Source organism: Idiotropiscis lumnitzeri, chromosome 10, assembly GCF_059441095.1.
Source record: "Idiotropiscis lumnitzeri isolate Australia: NSW breed Sydney's pygmy pipehorse chromosome 10, RoL_Ilum_1.0, whole genome shotgun sequence".
NCBI lineage: Eukaryota > Metazoa > Chordata > Actinopteri > Syngnathiformes > Syngnathidae > Idiotropiscis > Idiotropiscis lumnitzeri.
The window spans coordinates 22,851,495-22,867,466 of NC_142400.1; the positions used below are offsets into that span (position 1 = coordinate 22,851,495).

General features: G+C 42.7%; 2 protein-coding genes across 10 annotated transcripts in view; one reads left to right on the forward strand and one right to left on the reverse strand.

Annotated features, from left to right (window-relative positions):
• Positions 1–15,972, forward strand: part of ddc (dopa decarboxylase) — a 132,300-nt gene that overhangs the window by 76,721 nt on the left and 39,607 nt on the right. For all 9 annotated transcript variants that reach the window (XR_015845699.1, XM_088307664.1, XM_088307663.1 and 6 more), the window contains 4 exons: positions 3,128–3,194; positions 3,485–3,579; positions 14,213–14,280; positions 15,858–15,934. Coding sequence is in view for 8 of the 9 variants with exons in the window: in XM_088307664.1 (XP_088163790.1) it covers positions 3,128–3,194; positions 3,485–3,579; positions 14,213–14,280; positions 15,858–15,934 (307 nt within the window). In the remaining variant the exon portion in view is untranslated. The remainder of the gene's footprint in view (positions 1–3,127; positions 3,195–3,484; positions 3,580–14,212; positions 14,281–15,857; positions 15,935–15,972) is intronic.
• Positions 1,330–2,806, reverse strand: LOC148329673 (uncharacterized). The gene is made up of 6 exons (XM_088306636.1): positions 2,799–2,806; positions 2,366–2,438; positions 2,172–2,310; positions 1,731–2,072; positions 1,528–1,656; positions 1,330–1,433 (listed from the first exon to the last, which is right to left on the reverse strand). The coding sequence occupies exons 1-6, from the start codon at positions 2,804–2,806 to the stop codon at positions 1,330–1,332; spliced, it is 795 nt and encodes a 264-aa protein (XP_088162762.1).

Below are 15,972 nucleotides of genomic sequence, written 5' to 3' on the forward strand. Positions count from 1 at the left end.
TGGGTGAACAGTCTAGGACGAGGGGGCAAAAGTATGACCACTCTAAATGTGCAAAAATTTGCCAAATAAGGCCAAATATATAAACAAATGTAAAAGTGATATAAAAATGGCGGATTTCTTGATAGACTTAGGGTGTTACTTTTAAAGTCTTTTTGTAAGTCTTGGGCAGTAACATATCCCTTCCACTGTATGTAGATCTTGTAGAAACATAAAACCAGGGTTGCTTTGTTAATGGTTTATAACCAACACTAGAATATAAATGTTTTTGCCAACCCTGCTGTCTGAGATTTCGCCTTGATTTAGACCCTCAAAAACAGCATAATTTTTCTTTGCAAATGGTGTATCGTCACTGCAAAATGTGCGATGAAATGAAAAGATTTCAATAACTTTTCATCTTACTCATCTTTAGATGAAAAACCCAAAGTTTGGAGATGATCGAAAAAACCTTAAGAGATGTTCGTTAAAATATGCCCTCTATAAAAGGCCAAAAATGGCACCCAATTCCAAAATCCCAGAGGATGACCCAGGACACGCTGGAGAGACTATGTCTCCTGGCTGGCCTGGGAATGTCTAGGGATCCCTCCGGAAGAGCGAGAAGACGTGGTTGGGTTAGGGAAGTCTGGGCTTCCCTGGTGAAGCTGCTGCCTCCGCGACACAAACCCGGATAAGCGGCGGACAATGGATGGGCGACTTTTTTGTTGCTCTTGGGCTGTTTCATTATCCGTCCTAATATCTCCCCGTCGGGTAGCATGTCAAAAACATAAAATAATTTTTGTCTCAAGTGTTGATATGATACAACGCAACTTTGAATCAGAATCAGAATAAAAACCAAAATGCCCTTTGTTGTTATTATACTCAGTGTAGAAGGAGATTGTAGAGTAGTATTAGAAGTTAGTCGGATGACCCGTCTCGGACAAGCGGGGTAAGTATGACCCGTAATGTGCAAAAATGGGCCACAATTGTTCATTCGAATATGCATAATTCACTTCTTTAAAGTGTTTTTTGTACATCTGAGGGTTCTACATGATCCTCACAGTTTTCATAACCGTAGGTTAAACCTTTTGTACTCATTTATGATTTTAAAATATCAATTTTTTTCTCCTGGCCCAATGCATGTGCAAAGTTTGGTGAATTTTCGTTCACATTTAGTTCGGCAAAAATGTGAGTCATTACAGGGAATAATAATAATAAAATAAGAATAATTATAAAGAGAATTTTTTACAAAAACAATAGGGTCCTTGCAGTGTTCGCCTTCATGTGCATGCATGTGTTTCTCAAGCAGTGGAGTCAGAAGTGGCAAAGAATAGGAATTTATTGTGGAGAAGGTTGTTAAAGGCGGGGGGTCCAGTGGAAGGCAGGCCAGGTGAGAGGACGATGCAGCTTCAGGAGGTTCCAGGTGTTAATGCGGGGCTTGGGCAGACGGGCAGGAGGCACTGTAGACGGGACAAGAGAGAAACAGGAAATTGAGTCAGTTGGCAGAAGTTCACTTGAGCAGGGTTGCATAAACGCAGGTGGGAGCCTGAGTACCGCAGTTGACGCAGGATAATCTGGCGCCTGACTCCTGGCTGCACTGAGCTTTTATCCGCTGGATGATTGTCAGTGATGAGCTGCAGGTGCGCCGGATCAGGAGGGCGATGAGAGGGATCTGCCCAAGCCCTGTAGGGAAACACAGAGGCTCCAAAAAGCAGGACACCACAGTACCCCCCCCCCCCCCCCCCCTCAATGGACGCCTGCTGGCGTCCGACCTGGCTTGTCGGGGTGAGCTGCATAGATATCGTCCAACAGAGAATTGTCCAAAAATAGTTTCCTTGAAATCCATGACCGCTCCTCCGGACCATAACCCTCCCAGTCCACCAGGTACTGGAAACCCCTACCCCGGGGCCTCACATCCAGGACCTTGGACACCGTGAAGGCAGGGTGGATGTCAATGATCCGGGTGGGCGGAGGGAGAACGGCTGGAGGGCTAAGAAAGCTGGTGGAGACAGGCTTGAGGAGAGACACGTGAAAGGTGGGGTGTACCTTCAACGAGTCTGGAAGCTTAAGCCTGACTGCGCAGGGGTTAATCACTTTATCCACGGGGAAAGGGCCAATGAATCTTGGCGTGAGCTTACGTGAGTCGGTTTGAAGGGGTACGTCGCGGGATGAGAGCCACACCATCTGTCCCAGTTCGTAGGTCGGAGCCGGAGTGCGATGAAGGTCCGCCAGGCGCTTATTCTTTTGAGCAGAACGAGCGATGGCCGCCTTGACCTCCTTCCATACTCCCCTGACCCGCCGGAGGTGGCCATTCACAGATGGCACTGCTACGGCATGCTACTGGTCTGCAAAAAGTGGGGGTTGGTAGCCAAGACAAGCCATAAATGGCGACATAAGAAAAGGCTTGATCCCCTCTGAGGCTCCATTTAGTCCTCAGCACCTCCAGTACCGTCTGGTCCACAGAACTGATGCAACGGACAGGTGCAGAGGGGTGGAGAATCTCAAACAGATAGGCTGGGGTGAGGAAATGTTAAGATTTGAATAAAAAAAAGTAGTATATTAAAATTAATTGTAAAATGCACTGGCAGACAGTGACGAGAGGACAGAATTGGGGCTATGTACTCCCTCTTGCTCCAGTTAGAAGGCGAGCAGTAGCATTTTGCACCAACTGGAGATGCTTGAGAAAATTGTCTCTCATGTTGTTGTCTTTCTAATATGCCAAAGTTGTCCTACTAATGAGCACAAATTTTATACAGTAGTGAAAGGCATCCATCCATCCAGTGGTGGAAAAAAAAAACATTATTAGTAAGGCAAAGTTAAGTGACTGGTGCATGCTAGACATTCCACTTTGATAGTATGTTGAATTGTCCAGTCAGTGAGATCAAAGAGCACACTACTACTTGGATCTAAAGTTGAAAATCAGGGATACCAAATAAATGCACAGAGGTATTTCCAGAAGCATGCACATGTCTTTCCAATGGTGACATATTATTTCAAAGTGCGTTAACCTAGTCCACAAAGCAGCAATGTTATTCGGGAGATTGTGTGTTTATTAGGTTTGTTTAGGGTAAAAATATTATTCCAAAGTATGAAATGGCAATGCCAAACGAAAATTATCATTGCCATTTCATTTCATTGTCATTTTGTCTTTTAGTTCTGTGCAACGCTTGGCACCACTGCGTCATGTGCGTTTGATCGTATTTCTGAGCTGGGGCCTATATGTAAGTTACCTTGGTAATAATTTCATTGTTTTTTGCCTTGCTACAACATATTTAGTACATTTTTAAAAGCTAAGTACATCCAGAACAACAGCCATGTTTTCTGTTGATTTGGCAAGTACTGTATATGCACTATTACCATATATTGTACTAAATTTGTAAGCGTAGATTTGAAAACCGTCATACTGTTTTTCATCTGATCTGATTATATTGTTGTCAATACCATATTCTGTGTTATTACTGCAGCACAATGGACGCACATGATCAATATTGTTGCTTGTTGGCTTCTGCAGGTAATGAGCAAACCATGTGGATGCATGTTGATGCTGCGTATGCTGGGAGTGCATTTATCTGTCCTGAATTCCGGCCTTTGTTGAATGGCATTGAGGTATGTGACAAATGAGAAAATAATGCATGCTGTATAAACCATCTGGTCACTCCATTCAATGAAATCCATTGCAAGAGCTGTGTCTAAAATTCTTCCTCCGTCAAGATACTAAAGTTGAATTTGCCTGACACTGTTGGAGGGGTATTAACATACAATTTTGATAATTAGTTGATTTGCTTACACCAGAGAAAGAATATATATATATATATATATATATATATATATATACATACTGTAACTGAGTCCTAAAGGAAGAAATAGAGACTTTGTCACTTTTTGATTATTGAGATTGTCAGTTGTGAAGTAATAAGTAATAATCTGACTTGGCCTATTTTAATGAGAGAGGTTGATTTATTTCTTAATTGCCTGAAGCAGTCCAGTCAGCAGAAGAATCACTTTTTCTGGCCTTAGCCCATGCTCAGTTGCACAAGTGGATAAAGTCTGACAGCTCTGGGGAGAACCAGGGGTTATCCCGACCCTTCACTCTAAATCTCTTAATTGGAGCATGCTTATTAACAATGCTGGCCAAAGTTTATTGAAAGAATGTCCCAGCGAGTTCAAAATTTGGTATCCCCCTCATAGGGATACATTGGACCACAAATATCTTTTTTCAAAACAATATGCATTCTTTACTATTATTTAATTAATTTAATTATATCAAATGTGCCTCCTAAATTCAAAGCAATGGCAGCTTTCTGCGCTGATATAAGTGGTCACTGTGTTGTTGCTGCATGCAGGGACACTGCAACCCCTAAAAGTAAACCGAATGTTATCTACAGGAGGAATTTCAAAATATTCAAAGAGCAGGCTTTTAATCACTACCTATCTCTAGTAGATTGGGAGCAGCCATTTTGAATTCTTGATTATTTTTCTCTGAGCAGGTTCAGGGATCCTTCCTTTCCTTATAATTGCTCGGATGAGTATTTAGGCGTATATCCGGGCTGCTTCTTTGAAAATTTCCAGGGTGCACCACTTTTTTTCAAATTGCATAAGAAACTACTAAAATGCTGATTAAATTAGGACCGATGTTCTTGCAAAGTTTTATGAGTTTTCATTCTTTTACAACCTTAAAAGCAGCATTCTTTTTTTGTGTATAACAAGAGCAAAATGTTCACAGTTAGAAAATTAAACAACAGTAAGTGATGTAAATAAAGAAAGTGAAATAAAAATAATATAAATAAAATAAAAAAAATAGCAAATAAGAATGGGAGGGCGGTTATTTTGCTGCAAAAAAAGTCCACTTCGTAAAAAACTTGGTCAGACTACTTTTCTTGAATATCTGATTTTTTCCATTTTCAAAAAGGACATAACATCATTTATCCAATGAATATGTGAAGGAGCATTTGCAGATAACCAGTTTAGGGGATGACGTTTCACAATGACCGAAGTGAAAGCGACAACTTCCAATTCCATAACTGAATATAGAGAATAATCTTCCTGGAGACCAAAAATTCCAATGTGTGGTGACGTGGTTACATGCCAGGAAAGAACCTTAGATACAGTGTCAAAATAAATTTGCTAGAGGATTGTCAGGGGTGGACAGGAAAAAAACATATACGCAAGATCACAGGGAGAAGTTCCAAATTTATCGCTGATATCTGTCACATTAGGAAATAACTTCGACAGAACATCTGAACACAACTTTGAACTGAATCAAGGTCAAGTGAGCCTAGATAAAAGTAGTATGAATAGCCCTCAATACAGAGTCCCACCAGTGATCCTCAAAAACTAAACCCTGTTCACGCTCCCATGCTCCCTTCTTAGTCAGGTGCACGAATCGAATTGCAAAAATTCACCCCAAGGTTGCTCAGATGGTATTTGATGGAAGTCGGAGAACAAAAACTTAGCACAGTCAGCGTAGTTTTATTGGCGAAATGTGCGAAGCCACACCCACAGTTTGTCACAAAAAATTACCAAATTAGTATTGTGACATTCTGAAGACCTAAACATTCATCCGAGCAAATATAAGGTAGACCTAATTAATCTAAAAATCGGACAAAAACATAGATGAAAATAATAATTATATTTGCTTTAACCAGTCGGTGGCGCTACCAATACGATGAAAAATACGTGCATGGATGTCTTCAGGCGAGTTTTATTATCAAATGTGAGAAATCTTCATAAACTTAGACCAACTTTTGTTGTCAAATCCTCGTAAAGGTTTGAAGTAAGTTCTCAGTGTTTGTCCAAGATCTTAAGATGGTACAGTCCAAATTTTGCATCAGTCGAATGAATCTTTAACTCATTAAATACCAGCCATTTTCACTGGAGCAACCCGCTCAATCCCAGCGTTTTCCTGGGTTTTGACTAATATTGCAAGGCCCACAGAATATTGTATTCTAATGCTATATAGACAAAAGAAAGATGAGACTCTTCTTTCAACAGAAAAAAAAAGTTTGTTTCTATCTTTTTCCATTCTGTCGCGGTTGCGCGAACCGGGTGAGAGGGAAGGAGGACCCAAGAGCGACAGGAGTGTTTGAGACAGGGTTTATTGGGGAATGAGGAAGGGCGGCAAGCCCGGAGGGAAGCACCGTAAGGCAGGTGTCGGGACGGCGTGCACCGGGAGGTGCTGACGGGCAGGCAGTGGGCACCGGGAGCTGCTGACGAGCAGGCGTCGGAGCGGTGGGCACCGGGAGGTGCGGACGAGCAGACGTCGGAGCGGGGTGCACCGGGAGGTGCGGTCGGGCAGGCGGAGGTGCGGAAGACGCGGCGCGGCGGAAGCCCGGGCACGGCGTGTTGCGGAGAGCGCTGGCGGGATGAGCTCCGGGCAGGAACTCGGGAGCGGTTGCGGGAGGAGCGGGTCCGGACGGGCTCGGGTCGGCTGGACGGGGAAACAGAGAGCACGGAAGTCAGACAAGCACGAGGGCACAAGGAATCGGGCGATCGAGAAGCGTGACGTGACATGGGCCAGTACCACACGAGATGACGAGATAATCCGGCGTCGAGCTCCTGGCGTGGCTGGTTCTTATGCTGCCCGTTGATTGCAGACAACGAGCCGCAGGTGCGCCGGAGCCGACGCCCACTTTCTCCGGAGGAGAGCCTGGCTGGAAGGATCGCGAACCTGCAAGTAATCCGAGACTGCCAGGCCCTCCTCCCCAACCCGAACCGTCACACATTCTTGAGCAATCGGCATTTGAAAATAGCTAAATTTCATGAAAACTCCAATCCCTGGGGAAAAAAATGGAGAAAATGAGCTTTTTGTAAACTGATGCATTTCGACCATAATTTGAACTTTGACACTATTATTTATGGTTTTTATGACACCTCCAACATCTAAATAATGCATGCCTTCTATAAAATAACAAAAAAAAGCACAAAAAATATGTTTTTGATAACAAAATAAATGTATTTGCACATAACACAAAACAACTGAACTGTTGAACTATGTACAAAAATGAAATACATCAGTGTCATACATACTTTTTTTTTGTGTGATATAAAAATAAAACAGTTGCCTTGATGCAAGGGCACACAACATAGTTCACACCACATTGTTTCACTCCGTTTGCCTTTGCGCAAACAGACCCGACACTTTCATTCTGGTCTGGCTTTGCTGGTCCGTGGCAAATAGGCGAGCTTGTGTTTGTCCACTGGGGTTTGTGTGAAAATAATTGTCTGGGAAGTGATTGGTGGCATCCGCGATGTGCTGCAGAAGCTCATCCGTGAGAAACAGCTGCAGGAAATCAGCTGGCTCCTCAGACTCCAAATGGGCAGCGGCATTCAGTGGTCCAGGGGTTGCTGTAAAGTCGATTTTCCTCGGTTGCCATCCAGTGTGACGCCATCCGGAACCACTGCTTCCTGATGCACAACCTGTAAATTACAGAAATATAAACAATTGGAAATATATATTTATTGCTGCATTTTATTGCTGGCGTGTGAAGTTTCATATTATAATTTACCTTTCTTTACACCAACAAGACGAGGAGGAACTTTCTTGCCGCGGGATGCACAATCTGTGAATTTTAGAAAGTATGCATGATTACCACACCATTCAGTATTGTTGTTTCCTCGTCGGTGAGGAGATACGCTCGCGTGTAACTGCACATTTACGCGACATTTTCTGCCCGCAAGATGCATGATATGTACAATAAAAGCATGAGGGCTAAAACCACATGTTCAATGGTAACTTGCGAGCGTTTACTTCCTCGTCGGCGAGGACTTGCGCTCGCGTGTAATTGTGCAATAGAGGCGGCCGGACGAGGAAGTCAGCGAGCAAGCTCGCGTCTAACTGCACATTTACGTGACATTTTCTGCCCGCAAGATGCATGATATGTACAATAAAAGCATGAGGGCTAAAACCACATGTTCAATGGTAACTTGCGAGCGTTTACTTCCTCGTCGGCGAGGACTTGCGCTCGCGTGTAATTGTGCAATAGAGGCGGCCGGACGAGGAAGTCAGCGAGCAAGTTCGCGTCTAACTGCACATTTACGCGACATTTTCTGCCCGCAAGATGCATGATATGTACAATAAAAGCATGAGGGCTAAAACCACATGTTCAATGGTAACTTGCGAGCGCTTACGTCCTCGTTCGGGGGGATCTGGTGAGGACTCTCGGCTGCTTTGGCTATTGTCCGAAGGCAGGCGATGCAGGCCGCAAGGCACGCGCAGCCTCTTTAGACGCCTGTTTGTTGTGACGACGACGAAGCGTCATCCTCTCAACCAAAGCGTCTCCATCGCCTTGATGCTTTTAGGAAGCTTTTTTTTACAAAAAAGCATTCCTCGATCGTCATTTGCTTTCATTGCTAACGCTATTAATGCGACTGCTGCTAGTGCTGCCGATGCTGCTGCTACCCACGCTGCTCTCCACACTTATAAGTCTACCCCAGGATCCTGCCCCCCATTTGTACCTCTGGCGCAGATTCAAGGCGGATCTTTTGCACCTCTGCCCCCTGCTGGGTGATTTTTACATGATTCACAATGCAGACAAGGCTGATTCTCAGTCAGAGGTTGCATCAGACCCTTATGTACACTTGGGAAGCTTTTCTTACAAAAAAGCATTCCTCGATCATCATTTGCTTGGAGGATTTCATTGCTAACGCTACTAATACTACTGCTGCTAGTGCTGCTAATGCTGCTAGTGCTGCCGATGCTGCTGCTAACCGCGCCGCTCTCCACACTTATACCGTCTACCCCAGGATCCCGCCCCCCATTTGTAACTCTGGCGCAGATTCAAGGCGGATCTTTTGCACCTCTGCCCCCTGCTGGGTGATTTTTACATGATTCACAATGCGGACAAGGCTGATTCTCAGTCAGAGGTTGCATCAGACCCTTATGTACACTATGACGTAAAAAAGACAGGAAACGTACTTATACGTCTTTGGTAGAGGGCGCCATTGCATTAAAAGACGTCTTTGTACGTCTAAGGGAGTAAGTGAGTTAAGGATCAGCGTACAAACGAATGCCCCCTGTAAATGTGCAAAAATGGGCCAAAATTGGACATTCAAAAATTAAAAACTCACTTCCTGTTCGTTTTAAACTATGGTCTGTCAAGGACTTTTTTGTTCAACTCGGGGTGCTACACATGTGTGCCAATTTTTGGTGACCTAGGTTAGTCGGGTCACGGTTGGTTTTGATTTTGCCACTCTCTACATCAGGGGTCTCAAACTAAATTTACCTGGGGGCCACTAGAGGCAGACTCTGGGTGAGGCTGGGCCGCATCAGGTTTTCCGCAAGAAAAAAATAAAAAAAATCTAATCTTCTCAAATGTCTTTATTTTTATTTTTTAACACAAAATAAGATTTAAAAATAAATAAGGAATTAATATGAAAATAAATAAGGAATTAATAAGAAAATTAATCAGTAATAAATAATAATAATAATAATAATAATGAGTCAAATGTCTGTATTAACAGTTCTTTAATCTTCTTCTGAACATGAATTGTCCTGAACATGAGTGGAACATTCATCAATCAAACCCCTACTAAAACATCGAAAAAAAATTACAATCCTACCCTCGTTTTAAAGCTGAAGATGTGCCCAACAATAATCCGCGGTTCAATTTTATCCACTGTGACCAGGTAATCCTACATTTTATAATTAGTCCCGTCTGTGCTAGTGCTGATGCAAAGCTCCGTCAGACTGCACATCCTGTTCGCGCATGGGTCTCCTGTCAATCAAATCAAAATCTTGTCAAATAGCAGAGATCCTAAGCATAAACCATAGTTCTGGGATGAGTAGGCCTACTTCTGTAGTTATAAAGCTTTAATTACACTGTAATTAAAGCTTTATAACTACAGACTGGCACTTTACACTGTAAAGTGCCAGTCATATCAAATTCGCGGGCCGCACGAACATTAAACTTTCATAATAAGGCGGGGGCCGCAAACTATCATCCCGCGGGCCGCAAATGGCCCGCTGGCCGCGAGTTTGAGACCCCTGCTCTACATACTCCATCCACACACAACCAGGGGGTGATAATGAGCCATTTTTAAAAAATTGCACGACAAACTAATGAAATATTGATGATTTTGCCAGGCCTGATGTGTGTGTTTCATTTTTAGAACCTCGAAATCAGCGTTGTTTTATTGGCGAACTGCGAAGCCACGCCCACAGCTTTTTACAAAAAATGACAAATTTGGTATGTGACATCCTGAAGGCATAAACACTCATCCGAGCAAATATCATATGACTTGTAATTGCTTTAACCAGTTGGTGGCGTTACCAATACGATGAAAATAAGTTTGTAGATGTCTTCAGGCCAGTGCCATTATCAGATGTGAGATATTTTCACATGAATTTTTTGTGTAAAGTTCAGAGCCACTTTTGTTGTCAAAGGCTTGTCAATGTGTGAAGTCAATTCAAAATGGACGACTTCCTGTGCAATTTAGCATATGGCTCCAAGAGACATTTTTGTAGGTCTTTGCTTTGTGCGTACATTATCAAAATTTCCAACTGCAGGCCTCGCTGTCCTCAGTGAAGGTGAGTGTTAGTGTGACTCCACTACAAGAAAGTCACTGGTCAAAAATGGCATCCATAAGATGGTTCCAGGCAAAAACCACTGTTGTCACAAAAGGACACAAAGCTTCATCTCATTTTAGCGAAAATGCATCCTGTTGATCCTCGAGACTTTTGGAGAAATATTCTGTGGACGGCAGAGTCAAAAATAAAACTTTTTGGAGGGTGTGCAGCCCGTTACATCTGGCGTACAAATGGCACAGCATCTGATAAAAAAAATGTTGACAGCAGTAAACCATGGTCGTGGCAGCGTGATGGCCTTGGAAGGCTTTGCTTCCCCAGGACCAGGACAACTTGCTGTGATTGTCAGCAAAATTAATTCTGCTGTTTACCAGAAAATCCTGAAGGAGAACTTAAGGCCATCAAGTTTGTGCCCTCAAATTTAAGTGCTCTTATGCAGCAGGACGACGATCCGAAACAGCCAACAAGTCCACCCCAGAAAAGATAAAGATAAAGATGTCCTTTATTAGTCCCACAATGGGGAAATTTGAGGTGTTACAGCAGCAAAGATATAGATCACACAGAGTCTGCAGCATAATGTAGCCGTTAATGTATAACATTAGCAGCAGACATTCATAAAAAGCATGCAAATATACACAGTATAAACGTATCTAAGTGGAAGGAAACACTCCTAATGCCTGTCCATTATACAGAGGGGGAAACGCTGTAATGATAAAAACTACTGAATGATTGAAAATACTGCAATCATAAAAATATTGCAATGATAAAAGTACTGTAATGGTAAGAGTACTGAAATGATAGAAAAGTACTGCATGATAGAAAATACTGCAATGATAAAAGTACTGTAATGGTAAAAAGTACTGCAATGATAAAATATACTGCAATGGAAAAAGTACCGTCATAGTAAAAGTACTGCAACGATTGAAAAATACTGCAATGATAAAAGTACTGCAATGATAAAAGTACTGCAATAGTGAACGTCCTGCAATGGTAGAAATGCTGCAGTGATAGAAGTACTGTTATAAGAATACTGTAATGGTAAACAAAATACATCATTGGTCAATATTTAAGTACACCCTTGGCTGAAAGTACAGTAGTAGTATATATTGCATCCTAGGACTGCACAATTGCACTAATGCCCTCCCGTTTGTAGGCCTGACCCAATGTTCTTGTTAAAAAGTCTGACAGCAGTCGGCAGGAAGGAGCGGCGAAATCTCTCTTTGGTACAGCGAGGGTGTAACAGTCTGTCACTGAAGGAGCTGTGGAGTGTTCTCAGAGTGTCATTGAGTGGGTGGGCTGGGTTGTCCAGCATTGATGACAATTTTGCCGTCATCCTCCTGCCCCCCACTGAGTCCACAGAGTCCAGGGAGCAGCCCAGGACAGAGCTGGCCCTCCTCACTAGTTTGTCCAGTCTCTTTTTGTCCCGGCCCGAGATGCCTCCTGCCCAGGAGACCACTCCATAGAAGATAACTGATGAAACCACCGAGTCATAGAAGTTCCTGAGGAGTGTTCCCCGAACGCCAAAGGACCTCAGCCTCCTGAGTAGGAAGAGTCTGCTCTGACCCTTCCTATAGAGAGCATCTGTGTTGTCGCTCAAGTCCAGTTTATTGTTCAGATGAACACCCAGGTACTTGTAAGTTGAGATCCTCTCAACGTCTGTTCTTTGGATATTCACTGGTGCAGGTGGAGAGTGCCGACGCTTGCGGAAATCCACCACCAGCTCTTTGTATTTCCCAGCGTTGATTTGGAGGCGGTTCTGCTGACACCAGTCCACGAACCCCTGCGTAACCCCTCTGTACTCCCGATCGTCACTGTCAGTGATGAGGCCGACAATCGCAGAGTCATCAGAGAACCTCTGCAGGTGACAGGTTGTGGAATTGTATTTGTAGTCCGAGGTGTAGAGGGTGAACAGGAAGGGAGCCAGAACAGTTCCCTGCGGCGCTCCCGTGCTGCAGAGGAGAACGTCAGACACACAGTCCTGTGTCCTCACGTACTGTGGCCGGTTTGTGAGGTAGTCGTGGATCCATGTGATGAGGTGGTGGGCCACTCCCGCCTGCTCCAGCTTGTCTCCCAATAAGGCGGGCTGGATGGTGTTGAAAGCACTTGAGAAATCAAAGAACATGATCCTCACCATGCCCCCCGCCTTCTCCAGGTGGGAGAGTGAAGTGTGGAGCAGGTAGATGATGGCATCATCCACACTGATATGCGAACTGGAGTGGGTCCATTGAGAAGCTGACCAGGGGGCGCAGATGGACGTGGACCAGTCTCTTCAGGGTCTTCATCAGATGAGACGTCAGCGCCACTGGTCTGAAGTTGTTGAGCTCCTTCGGATGGGGTGTCTTTGGAACCGGAACCAGGCAGGATGTTTTCCACAGTTGGGGGACTCTGCCCATCTTCAGGCTCAGGTTGGACATATGATGGAGGATTCCACACAGCTGGTCTGCGCAGGATTTGAGGAGCTGGGAGCTAATCCCATCTGGGCCTGCTGCCTTCCTCGCCTTCATCTTCCTCAGCTGGTTCTTCACCTGAGATGTTGTGAGGAACAGTCTCCAAAAGAACAAAATTAACATTTTAACGTCTGAATTTAAATCCAATAGAGATGTTGTGGTGTGATATTCATTGTGCAGTTCATGCTAGAAAACCCTCCTCTATGGCAGTGTTGAAACAATCCTGCAAAGAAGAGTGGTCCCAAATCCCTCCTCAGTGGCATGACAGACTCATCACCAATTATTGCAAACATTTGATTTCAGTCATTGCTGCCAAAGGTGGCATAACTTGCTATTATGTTGAGGGGGCAATTACTTTTTCACAGAGGGCCAGACAGGTTTGTAAATGTTTTCCTTCTTGGTAAATAAAATCATCATTTAGAAATTGCATTTTATCTATCCTTGGCTTGTCTTCGTGTGATATTAAAATCAGATTGATGAAATGAACCCATTCTGAGTGATAAAGATGCAAAAAACACAGAAACCAGCAATACTTTTTCACAGCACTATATATCCTGTTGATTTGTTCTTTGACATTCCTTGATGTTAATGTCAAGTAGGAGGAATGTGAGAGAGAGTAACAATCATCACTCTGTCTGCTTTTTACTTCCATCGAGGTTGCTGCATCTCCACATGCTGTGCAGGGACGCAGCGATAAGCCCAGAATGATTTCCTGGGGCGGGGTTAGACCTTTATATATATATCACTCTTTATTAGACACACATGTTCAAACAATAGATTCAAACAATAGAAGAGCTTGTTTTTAAAAAAGGACATTGGACAAATACTGTATAGCAGCTGTTTAGAGTAATATTTTAAAGAACGTGTACATTAAGTGTGAGAGGTACAAAAAAAGAGAAAAACGTCTTTGTGGTTGATGGATGGCTTGGTTGCCAGGGGTGATGGACTAACAAGCATCAGGCGGCATGGCAACTGTCCGTTGTTTCCATTTACTGTGGATTTAATTGCATTTGGTGGGGGGAGGGAGGATATGACAAAAGATTGGCCAAAAAGATAGAGGCAGAGAAGTGTGTGTATAAATTTTAATAAACGCTGGCTCCTAAACAATTATTTTCTGACTCCTCTGTCTTGCTGCAGCAATTGTTCACTTCGGTAAATAAGAACAATCTGTACTAAACATTGTACACTATTTTAATGTTTCGTTGATTCTTGATTAACCTTATTTATCACACAGTCTGATGGTTACTTCTTATCTGTGTCTGATTTACAGTTTGCAGATTCATTCAACTTGAATCCACACAAATGGCTGTTAATCAACTTTGACTGCTCTGCTATGTGGTAAGGTGTCTTTTAATCATACATTTACAATAAAATAAATGAGTAGGATGTTACTTTGTAATTGTACGTGAAGGATGTTAATTTTATTTTTTTAGTTGGATGCCGTAAAATTGTGAGTTGTAGAAAACTGTTCTTTTGCCAACTGGAAGGGGGAGTTTATTTTCGCTCACAGCAGTCTGTGTATAATAAACACAAACTAATCCACCAACTTTTTCTGCCTTGGGCCTGATACCTTCCAAAGCAAGCTCATTGGCAACTGATGAGAAGAGAATTAAAAGAGAGGAAGTGGATCATGATAAAGTCAAAGGTCACTTAGTCAGAATAAATATGTTAAAATTAATATGAAGTCTCTCCATGAAATAGCGCACATAAAAGCAAATGCAAAAATTATAGTTAATAAAATACAAATAAGTGAAAAATTATAATTAATAAGTTAATGTCCCCATCCTGAGCACCTTTCTGTCCTTTCTTTGTTCATATTCATGAAAATAATAATAAAACTCATAAGCCGGCTAATTTACTATTCATATCCACTTACCGTAATTTCCGGCCTGTAAACAACTGATTAAAAGCCACAATATTTAAATTTAACCATAAAAAGGATTTCTACTTCCCTTAGACGGCTTGGACGAATAGCTGCGGGTTCTCACGTTATTAAATAGCGTATTATCTATATTATGGCACTCTTGAGGTAGTGAGGGATCATTGCCCTTTAATTATTGGAAGCAGTAGAACAAGCTCACAGCAACTTACATTCGTACAATGATGAAGTGTAAGGTATGTATTTGTCAACATGTCATCCACGATCACAGTGTCACATCAAAACTAAAATTATGACACAACAGCAAACTGAAATAGCATACTTGCAAAGAATGAAACAATAAAATAAAGATTCAAGAAATATAATTGACACACAAGGCAAATTCACAAATGAGCTCCGACTGGGGTCGCACTGTAGAGATGGCAGTATTCATTAAACTTTATCCCTTTGGCTCTCAATTACTTCTTAACACACTGCGCTCTCTCTTCTTTTTTGCATGCACTTGCAGAGAGTGAGAGAGAGGAGAGCGCTCAAAAGAGAGAGAGAACGAGACAGAGAGAAAGAGAGAGAGAGAGGGACTGTACATTACATGATTTCATACTGTTCCGGGTGCAAATATTTGAATTCTATTCATGTGGTAATAAAAGGACCTGACAAAAATCCACTTCTGGCCTTTTGGTAATACTTTTCAAGTAAGAAAAGGCATCAAAAGTTTTTACTTTCAAGACAAGTGCCTCCAACATTGCTCTGTGCATGTGTACAAATGATCATCTTTATATAGAAATTTATAGAGGACCTAGCGTGCCAACATTAAATAATTACAGCAGTTTTATGGGTGTAGTAATGTGCCTGCATGTGGTCATAGAGCACTAAATTAGGAGGCCCAGGGTTGCCTTGAGAATTCCGGTTCTTAAAAAAGGTAACTAAATAACAGTGTGCCATTGTTTTTGAGACTTTTTCCTTTAGGGTAAAACAACCACATATCGTTGCTTTTTGGTGAAAATATATTTGACTACGCAACAACACGTACAAACAGGGTAAAGAAGAGGCAGGACATGATTGGAGCCTTCAAAGTCGAGCCACTCTACCTCAGACATGAGCACCAGGAGTCAGGTAGGTTCATCTTACCTAAACTAAAACAAACACTGCAT